This window comes from Tetrao urogallus, assembly GCF_951394365.1.
Source record: "Tetrao urogallus genome assembly, chromosome: 7".
In the NCBI taxonomy this organism is placed as follows: domain Eukaryota; kingdom Metazoa; phylum Chordata; class Aves; order Galliformes; family Phasianidae; genus Tetrao; species Tetrao urogallus.
Genome location: NC_136820.1, coordinates 34,404,079 through 34,415,180, shown reverse-complemented (window position 1 = coordinate 34,415,180; position 11,102 = coordinate 34,404,079). Strand labels below are relative to the sequence as shown.

Below are 11,102 nucleotides of genomic sequence, written 5' to 3'. Positions count from 1 at the left end.
GGTAAAAATATAAGGTTTATGGGTAAAAAACACAGCAAAAAATAGCTGTTACATCATAAGCCTTATTTACAAAAATTGTTACAAATGTTTTTGGCTATGCAGCTCAAAGCCAGATACTAACATGAGATGTAAAAGACGGACGTAACAGTTTAAAAATGTGCAAAAAATACATTCTCATAGAAAATAGAGAAATGGTGAGGAGGGGAGACACAAACATACACAGAGAACCTGCTGGCAAATAATCCGAGGCTAAGTTTCTACAACAGAATACTACAAACACGCCTGGAATTATCCCCCACGATCTACCGCTCGTCTCAGTCCGGGGTGCTGCTGCTTCATTAAGGATTAAGGCATCACCATCACGGCCAGCGCACTTCCGTCCATCTGTCCCTGCAGCCCTGCTCCCGGGCAGCCTCACGAGCAGGCGTTCTGCTCGATGTACATCTTGGAGAGGGACACAGCCATGGACTTGGCCAGCTCCTCGTCCCGCCGGCGCTGCACCTGAGTCTGCCTGCACCAGGCCTCGTACTCGGGGTTGGGGCAGACGCGGTCCAGCACGGCGTCGTAGTGGCCGTTGCTCAGCCAGCTCAGCCAGATGCTGGGCCGCGTCGGGTCCTCGGGCCCCAAGTAGTGAACCATGGTGGAAACGGTGGGGCTCTCGGGCCGCCCGCCCGTCGTCAGGTGGATGTTGACGTTCAGCATCTGCCCCATGGCCAGCAGCTCGGGGTAGCCGGCCCAGGCGCCGTCCTGCGCGGCGGCGATGAGGAACTCCCCGACGTCTCCCTCGATGATGGGGCCGAAGTGGTCCAGGTGGTCGGCGATGTAATGCACCGTCTGCTCGCGGAGCTCGCCGTGCAGCCGCTGGTCCCCGTACACCGCCTTGCAGACGGCGCGGTACAGGCAGTTCCCGTCGGGGATGATGTGGAAGCGGAAGCGGCCCTTCTGCCGCAGGTACCGGTCTTGCTTTTCCACCTCGGCCAGGTACAGCGCCAGCTTCTCGCTGCGCTCCGCCCGCCGCGCCCCGGCCGCGCCGCCGCCCTCCTCGTCCTCCCCGCCGCGCTCGGGCTGCGGGCCGGGCTGGCCGGCGGCGGCGGCCTGCAGCGCCTGGCAGTGCTCGCTGAGCCGCAGGCTGCGGTTGCTGGGCTCCTCGGCGCCGCTCTGCACGATGCCCTCCAGCCAGGCGCGGCCGTGCGGAGCGGGCTCGGGCCGGGGCAGCAGGCGGATGGGCACCACGCGCTCCAGCGGGCGGCGGCGGCTGACGGTGAGCTGCGCGCAGGAGCTGTACTGCGGGCCGGCGGCGGCGGCGGGGCCGCTCGGCATCACCTCCAGGCAGGAGGAGAAGGCGGGCATGGCGGCGGCGGCGGGGCCCCCCGGGCTTGGGCCGTCCTTGGCGGGGCTCTCGGCGGTCGGGCTGGGGCTCGGCCCTGCGGCGTCGCTCGCTGCGTCGGCAGAGGGGGGTCCCGGCGGCACGGAGACCTTGAAAACGGCCGCAGCGCTCGGAGGGGCCGTCCCGCCCGCGGGGTAGTGGGTGATCACGGAGCTGTAGAGCTGCATCCTCGGCTCCCCGCGGGCGGCGCTTTATAGGCGGCGCCGCCGGAGCCGGGGCGGGGAGCGGCGGCGGGGGCCGCGCCGGGGCTGCCGGAGAGGATGAGCCGCCCGGGTAAAAATAACCCGGGGCATCGCCCCCTCCCCGCCGCCCCTCCCCTGCCCCGCGCTGCCCGCTGGGCCCGGCGGCGCCCGCCGCAATTCCGACTGCGCCACAAGCGGCGCGGCCCCGCCGCCAGGTCCCGCCCCTCCGCGGGAGCGCGCGGCGAAGCACTGAGGCGCTTCTGGAAGCTGCTGGGGGCGGGGCGGGGAGGCGCCGTGTTTACCTCGGGGCCCGCGCACGTTGGAATGCGGGGGGGGGGGCGGGGCTGAGATAGGCCACGCCCATCGGCGGGGGGGACGCGCGGCAGTGAATGGCTGTGGGAACGGTCGGAGTTCGGCTTAGGGAAACGTGGTACATGTGCACGTAAAACTACGATATAAGTCATCAGCTAAAGCGTGGTACATATAGACGTATACATAAAACTACGATATAAGTCACCAGTTAATAATTGGAGAGGAGAGATTTAAAATACATTCCCAAAGATCATGGGCAATTGGTTTATTGATGTCGGTAGCACCTTAAATCAGCACGTGTCTTTTTACCTTAGCTGTGATATAAATAAAGTCGCATCTCACCCGTCAGACATGAGCAGTGACGCTATCTGCACACACTGGCTGCGATTACGTTATGGCAGGCACGTTGAGTAAGAAGTCCCACTTCATGCTGGGTTAACACAGGCATTCAGTCTTACCAGAATGGAAAATTGGATATTGTATTTAAACTTCAAAGTTATATAGGGGAAAATAATAGATTTCAGAATAAACCTAGGGATGAAAGGTTTTAGCTTCAGTTCTGCAATCCAACCAGAAGAAAGGAGAAAAAGAGCGGGTGTGGTGGTGAGTAACCAACTCCTTTTTTTAATCTTCTCATCATTTATTTTCCCTTGTTCTTGTATTACGCTAAAGAAAAGACATAACTGACCTCTTGCAGCAGACTACTATGTTAAAAAGAACTGCTTCTCTGGATACGTGTTCTGGGAACTGAGCCCTATCCCCAGTCTCTGCAGCTGGTTCCTTGGCTACCAGCAATACAACACAGTACCATTCTCTTCCATGTTTTGATCTCTTTGATACCTTGGCTAACTCACGTGTGGAATGAAAAACACTGAAATTCTCAATACTAAAAACTGTGGGTACCTAAGGGAACAGTTTTCGCATTTGATTTCCTTCTTCATTTTGAATAAAATACAGCATCTAATTCCATGCCTTAATGGGAATATTTCAATTGAAATGTAAAGAGTCAATACGAATCCAAAATTATTGCCTCCGAAGTTGAAGTGTAAGAGGTACACCAGATATGAATCGGGCTCTACGGTCCTGATTATCCACCACAGCCAGAAAGCTGATACCTGTAGAACAAATGGTGATGTGCGTTAGCCAGGAGCATTTCTGGCAGCCTGTTAACAGGAGGATAAAGTATTACAACTGCTCTGAAATTACAGAGTGACTCTCATGTGTCAGAATGTTCAGAACTTTGTTTTAAATATAGCTTATGAGATCAGTCAGTGAATCTTTATTTCTGGACAAATCATTTCTTAGAGAGTAAAATATACCAATCAAGTGGTGCTAAATTGAAATACTTTTCAAGCAAAGGCTTGGGGCAAAAGAAAAATTCCTGCTTGGTTTTACTTGTTAATCAAAACCTTACAAGGTACATTTCCAAGATGAGATGCATTCTAGTATATTCACAGGTGATCTAATGTAAAATCACTGGAAGCTGTCCCTTCCCAGAGGGTTTAAAATGTGCCAATAGCTGTTGTGACCTTTGTCATTATAATAACGATGTACGTTACTTTATTCTCACCAGCTCTTCTGCATACTTTTTTTTTTTTTTTAGTTTAGAAAAAAAAAAAAAAAAAAAAAAAAAGACAAAGATCTGTATATTTTTGCTTAGTGAATTGTTCTGCCTGCAAGTAAATGTCAGAGGTTTATACTGGGTGGTGGGTTTGAACTCTGAAATAGTCTGGTATCAGGAGGAGGGAGTATAGAGGAAAGAGGCAGCTCTTTCTGTTAGAGAATAGTAAATGGATCCAGCAGAATAAGAGCATTTCTGTTGAAAACGAGTGCTGCTCTTTGAATACTTAATGCCACAATTTTCTTTCTACTAGGATGTTACAGAAACTCCCAGTAATGACTGTTCTGTCCCTCCAAAACCACTGGTTATTTGGAACAGCAGTACAATAACGGATGGGCAGCTGTGTTATTCTGATTATTAGTATTATTAGTATTTGAGAAAAGAAAGAGATTCACTACGTATTCCCAGATTTCCATTGTGTTAGTACTTCAATGCTGTGCTTCAAGATATTTTGGAGGGGGAAAAAGGTTATTTATAGCTGAACAAAAATCCAAGGAGCATCCTGAAATGCACACTAACTACACTTGCAGCTTTTGGTACAGTTACCAGATCATTCTACAAACAGATATCAGTAACATCATTCCCATGTTTTCACTTAAAATATATGTAACCTTCTTAGTACTGTTAAAATACAATCAAAATCTGTTACTAGGTAACTGAGCAACATAACAAACAGTTCTACCATTGTATGAGAGTTAATTGCATATTGCTTTTAACATACTAATTACCTCCCATGTGAAGGAAATAGAAAGAAAAGTTCACCTCAGCGTATTTTACCTGTGCTATTAAATACTGACAATGTAACATGGCTAACATTTTCTGTGACTGAGCATCTAGAGTTAGTCACACACATTTGGCCTGGGTGGAATCCAATATTTCTAGAAATCAACAACAAAAATCCCATTGTACCTCTGCAGCACAAGCATTTCATGGCTAGTTTTCAGCTTTCATTGTAGGAGTTGCCAACAGTCAGCACTTACCTGAAAGGTCATTCGGTAAATGTCTGACATCTGTTTGCAATAATAGTAATATCTTAACCCACACTTTGATCCAAGATCACTAGGTGAAGAAAAGGGTGGAAATAGAAAGGAATGATCAAGTCCTATGAATAAATTCTTGTGAATATTAAATTTCAGAGAAGAATTTGAATTTCCTTAATACAAGACCATCTGTAGAAGGAAGGAGCATGTTATGCTTTTGGTGCCTTTTGCTGCCAGGAGGTGCTTATTTGCTCTGAGTTGCATGTAGAGCAGCCACTGGGGAAAAACTGAACTTTGCTTTACAGCATATAAAAACTGTCTAAAACACAATGCACAGATGGATTGCTTCCATAAATTCCTGTTTTGCCATTTCTGTCACTTCTGCCTGCATACTCTGTCACGTGGGTATTAGAAGGCCTCGCAGAGCAAGCAGAACATACTATGGAGATGCCTTTCACTGTCTTCTGTAATGTTCCCAGGCTTCTGGTTCATTCAGTGTAGGCAAATGTAAACATTTTGCTAATGCAGAATAGATCTTAAAGCAATCCCTGTGGTAACAAAGCATAAGCATCTCTTGAGGTTAAAATTTCTCCTGACATAATCATTACCACTGGTTACACTGCACATTCCAGGAATGGTTTAGATTGTTTACAAGGCAAACCACAAGCATAGAAACAGCTGTGGAAAAACAGTGGCATTCAGTGACGTAAAAACTGGATGCCTAAGAGTGGAACTACTTCTAACTTTAACGAACAAATTAATTACATCAGCAGGATCATTTATTAGTGAAGAAGGAGAGAGAAGGTAGCTGAATAGCTGAAGTGACATATTGAATGACACTGAATAAGCATTTCCACAGCTTTTTATTTATGCTGATGTATCTGTACTTCAGCCAAAGACATTTTCTGTCTGAAGTATTTCATGAATTGATAGCTCTTTGTACATAATTGGATGATGGAATTATTTATTTTATTTTTTAAAATAATTTGAAGTAGTATACCAAGGGAAAAAAATAGAAAAATCAAAATATCTGTGTGTGTATAATGGATACATACCAAGGATCTTTCAATGCTAGGATGGAACATCATAGAATGGCATGGGCTGGATGGGCCCAAGGCTCATCAAGTTCCACCCCCCTGCCACAGGCAGGGCCACCAACCTCCAGATCTGGCACTAGACCATGCTGCCCAGGGCCCCATCCAACCTGTTCTTGAACACCTCCAGGGATGGAGCATCCACAGCCTCTCTGGGCAGCCTGTTCCAGCACCTCACCACTGTAAAGAACTTCACCCTGGCATCCAAAGAAATATTAGCTGGGGAAAAAAAAAAAAAAAAAAAAAAAAAAAAAAAACCAAAAAACCAACAACAAAAAACAAAGGGAAACTTTCATAAAGTTACCAAGTTATAACCTGAATAATTTACCCTTAGTTAAATGAACCTGTGTAGATATAATGGGCCAACAGCACTGACAGATTCTGCTGCTTCCACTCCCGGTCTTTTTTCCTACTCCATATGCCAGTTTGGTTTGTTGTTGTTTTTCTTTCGGTAATGATTTTATATTTTGCTCAACCCTTACTGTATTACTAACATAAAATGGAAAGTAAGCATATCAGCAGCTACTTTTGAGGTAAACATACACTGCATAAAACAAGAGATGTGTCTCAGACAGTTTTGACTCACAGCTTGTTGTTTCATTTCTGCAATACTCTCAGGTTAAAGTCATATCACTGTATGGGTGCACTGGGCATTAGAGATGTAACATACAGTATGACATCACATGGCAAGACTGGAAAAAGTGTTGCTGATGATAAATATAGACTTCCACTCACACCTCAGGGTCTTGGATTCACATCCCATTTGATAAGTGAGCCTCTAAATGTGAGCTGTGACGCAGGTCAAGTCTCTCGTTTCTACTCAGTGTGTAGATGGTATTTGTGGTGGTCATTGTGAATAGGGCCCAAAGATGATATCAGAATACAAAAAGGAATCATAAAAGTTATTTCCTCAGAGAAAAAACAATTGTAATAATGCAATAAGCAAGCTCTGTAATGCACACAACATTTAAAATGAGCTATTTTAATAAACCGTAAAGGATATAAAAGTGCTTGCAATACCCATATTTTGTTATCAGTTATAGGAAGTAAAATAGTTGCCTTCCCTCCCTTTCACGTTGGTTAATGATGATTTTAGCGTTAAGGAAAGTAGTTATTCTAGCTCATACCAAGAGCAGAACAGGGTTCTGACAAGAACAGTCTGTGAAGGAAGTAGAGGAAGTAGGTAATACAGAAATAACAGAAGCCGGACATCATTAATAGGTTACTCCTGATTAAAAAAAGCAAAACAAAACAAATAAAAAAAAAAAAAAAAAAAAACCACAAACCTTTAAGTATGAAATAACATTAAAAGAAAACGGTGCAGTACTACAGGACTGGTTACTCCCGAAGTAGAAGCATAACTTCAGTGAGGTACCAAGCAGCCAGTATTTCCACAGGTGGCCTTACACCAGAAGGCTTTGAGATTGAGACTAGTTCTAAGAACAGTCTCATCTGCCCTGTCCTCCAAAACCTTGCAATAGTCAGCTTTCCCTACCATTGGTAAGCAGCAAAAAGAGGTATCACTACTTCACACATGGGTGAGCTTAGCAGAAAACCACATTGCATAGCTCATGTTTTCAGAGTCGAGGAATAGCATCTAATTAAATAAAATACCTTTGTTATTCCACTGCTTGATCCATCCTGTGGGAAAGGACTGTGGTTACATGCAGTGTAACCAGCTCAACAAGTACTGTTCTAGCTCCAGTGGAATTTAGGGGAAGAACCTACCTCATCACAATACCAACCTGTTCTGTTTCCACCTACACAGCACAGAATTAACTGTTAAGGCAAGGTCAGATTGCAGCTATTTAACTCCACTATCTAACGAGAAAAAAATAACACAGGTGGAACCATTACAGAGGAGGGGTGACATCAATTCATCCTTATTAATGTCCTACTCTGTAAATAATTAAACCTTTCCTAATCTAGTTTGTTATGGCTAAATATACAAACACTATTATTTTTCTGATTCAGTGTTGCTTCAACATTATGAGATAATTTTAAAAGTGAATTATAGTGAATATTAGTGAATTTGTACCAGTAACTCCCAGCAAAATGGTATCTAAACTCAATTCAGTCATACTGAAAAGCGGTCATGTTTCTGATGCTTTGAGTGAATATCTGTAGGAATTTTGAAATGTTTTAGCAATATGATTTTCTGTACTTATTCAAATTGTTTGAAACATTAAAAATTGTTACAAAGAAGCACTCGTTAAGAGTTACATCATCCATACATGAAAATATAAGCAATCTTCTCGTGATTTCTATGCAAGCACAATTTTATAAAAATTAAACATTAATTACTTAGTAATTCAGAGTGAGAATCCCAACTGAGATTAACTTATGTAACAGATCTGGGCCTTTCTGCTGAACAGAAGGGATTGTGAATGTCCCTCTGAATTTGATACAAAATTACTAGAGGAAATTTAGTATGTCTAATCTTGTTGGGCCTCAATAAAATTTCTAGTACTGCTCAGCGTGAGACATTACTAAACCAATGAAAATGGGGATTAGAACAAGAATTGAAAGGTGGCTGTGGGACTCATTAAAGGAGAGAAAACTGCAGATAATTTAAAGGAATCATTATGCTGAAAGACATTTGGCAGTGGAGTTCTTTAAAGATCAGTCTTGGGACTGACTTTAATATTTTCATTAATTACCCTGCCATATGGTGTGCAGTTGACTTTCACTAGTGGCAATAGAGCTGAGCAGCATTTTTACAATAAAAATTTTTGAAATACCATATAGGAAACAGTCGGAGACTAGAAATCGAGCTGCTTCCAAGGGTAGATGAAAATCAGTTGCAAATGGAAGACATCCACTCAGTGACAGGTGAGTATTTCTGCTATTAGCAGAATATCAGCTGTGGGAAATCATCAGGAGCAGGGACCCAGATTGTGGAATTGTTGTAGCTTCACCACTATCACCTCATCTGGATATCTTACCTATTTCTGATCAATACTGCTGAAGGATGTTACATTTTGACTGCATCATGAGCAGAAGGGAATTAAAACGATTGAAGCACCAATGACAAGAGACTAACTGTTCTTGAATTGCTTTATCTGGCACAGGTTGAAAAGGGCCCTCCATAAATACCTGACAGATGAAATACTAGGGAGTGAGAAGAGCTGATGAAGCTAAAGGACATCACTAGCCAAAATGAAATGGATACAACTTGGCAATGAATAAATTTAGTCTTGACTCATAGCCTTAGCTTTCAGATATGACATAATTGCAAATACTTTTATGAAAGGATACTGGTAACAAAATATTTGCAGCAGTATGGGGAAATCAGGAGGGCCTGTGAATGCAAGGACCATTTTGGCTTAATAACAGTGTAGCAATAGTAAAGACTTTGATCTTAACGTGCAGCAAAATATCAGCCTGCTTCTTTGTTCTATTTGTGTTTTGTTGTGTTTTTTTTTTTTTTTTTTTCCCAAGGGATTTACAATCTGTCATCCTCTCCACCTGCAAATACATCTCTCTTCTGAAAGTGCTACTACTACTTTATTTTCCCCTCCCCCCAATTTTCTGAGGGATTAACATCATTAGTTTCAACAAAGAGCAACTGTCTTTTATATTTTGTTTGAAGTTCACTGGCCTTTGAAAGGAGCTATGTGCCTGAAGATCAGTTCACTTTTTCCAACACAGACAGAATAAAATGGACTTACTGTATTTTTCTCAGGTCAACAGTGCCTGTTATATTCAGGAAAAAGCAGGAAATGCACATGTTGTTAGAATTGTCGTACTTGTATTGCAGCCATCTCTACTTGTTTTTGTGTAATAAGGGACTAAGATAAATTTTGGATTGTAAGAGAAAATGTCAAGAACTGTTAGCACATAAGCCTGGTTACCTTGGAGACTCCATTAGAAATTATCTATTGATGACTGTCAGTCAAATGAGGCAGAATATGTAAAATTATCACAATTAGAATCTGAAGCAAAATCTGAGGTAGATCAAAGGGGAGAGATTTATTGTCTATTGCCAATTCCATTGTGTCATTGAATCTGGATACTTCCAAGCTGTACAGACAGACAGGCATACCATGTACAGACACAAAAGCTTTGCTGTTCCATTCTGACATAACAGACTCCTACCCTGTTTTAGTTAAGTAATAAGCAAGTACCTTGTTTTAAAAAGATGCTATGTGCTACTGTAAACATCAGCTCCTTAGAGGTCACGTTCATCTAAGCTTGGTGAGGTGCAGTTGCAGATGTAAAAGCCCCGTCTCCCATTTGTGAATCCACAGAAGGCCGTGAAACAACAGCTATCCTGGAGAGAGAACCAACTGTGTTTTGCTAAGTTAAAGACAATATTTTATTATGACATGAATGATACTATTTAAGATTTGTCAACAGCACCATTTCAAATGCATTTTCAGCAGCTTGTAACTAGGTTAAAATATCATAACATCTTTCAGGGAATTGGATTAACAAAACAAAACAAAACAAAAAAAACAAATAACTTGATTATTATCTTAAAAGATTCAATAGTTAGTCTTGTTCAGATTATACAGCAAAGACATTTCTAAATAAACAAGGTTATCATGACTGCAGTAATTATAGTGTGAAGCATCAAGCTACTAACATAAACACAGTAGTTAGAATAGTATGACCAGGTTGCAATCAATAATAAGAAAACAACCAAGTCAGGATGAAATACATCACCAAAAAAATGCTGGATTTTCTATGTTCACAAATAAACATGATCACTTGATCAGTTCCCTGACACTGCTCTTGCATGCATCCAAGCAATATATGGGATTGTGAAAAACAGCTTTCTTGACCTTTAATCTGATTCCTATAGATCAGAAAAACACTGATGTAATTTTTTGATAGTTTCTGTACATACATGCTATAGCCTATATTAATAAACTTTTTGCCTGCTTCCAATGGCAAATTATACTCCTTCGCCAAAGAAAATGCGCTCTTCTATACGTTATTCATGTTGGAAGGTTTCCCAAAAGTAACTCAAGTTTACAAATGGGCTTTGAAAGTCCAGTAACAATTTCTGCTTTTCACTCAATTACCTTCACCATTTTTGCTAAACTGAAAGAAAAAGCCTGAGAATACCAAAGTCAGAAGCATTAGTTTAAAGTACTACTCTGCATGCGGCATAACAATGACATCTCCCTTTTTATATTAACTCAGGTAACATTTCTGAAAGTAGTAAGTGATGACTTATTTTTGGTAGTATAGCTAACTTAGATTTCTTACCAATTACATTTCTTTGATATAGAGATGGCTTTGGTCTCACCTTCACCTTGAGCTTGAGAAAGAGAACAATTCTAAAAAATTTAAATTTAACTTGTTAGTTTGTATCCCTTTCCATATTTCTTGTTGATAAAATGAAATGCTGCCCAGAGCTTAAAATAAATAAATAGATAGATAAATAGATAAATAAATAAATAAAAGAGAATTTTAATTAAAAATTTATTTTTTACTTTCTGTAGTTAAAGGCAATTTTTTTCTATAAGCCAATGAATCCCATATGCTGAGGTTAGGAAGGTTTCACCCACACTAATG

The 11,102-nt window shown here is 42.2% G+C and overlaps 1 protein-coding gene across 1 annotated transcript; it reads right to left on the bottom strand.

Moving 5' to 3' along the window:
• Nucleotides 1-414: 414 nt before the first annotated feature.
• Nucleotides 415-1,554, bottom strand: OTUD1 (OTU deubiquitinase 1; the record flags this gene model as incomplete). Its single annotated transcript, XM_079537944.1, has 1 exon — nt 415-1,554. One exon carries the CDS (start codon nt 1,552-1,554, stop codon nt 415-417), a length of 1,140 nt encoding a protein of 379 aa, XP_079394070.1.
• Nucleotides 1,555-11,102: the final 9,548 nt, after the last annotated feature.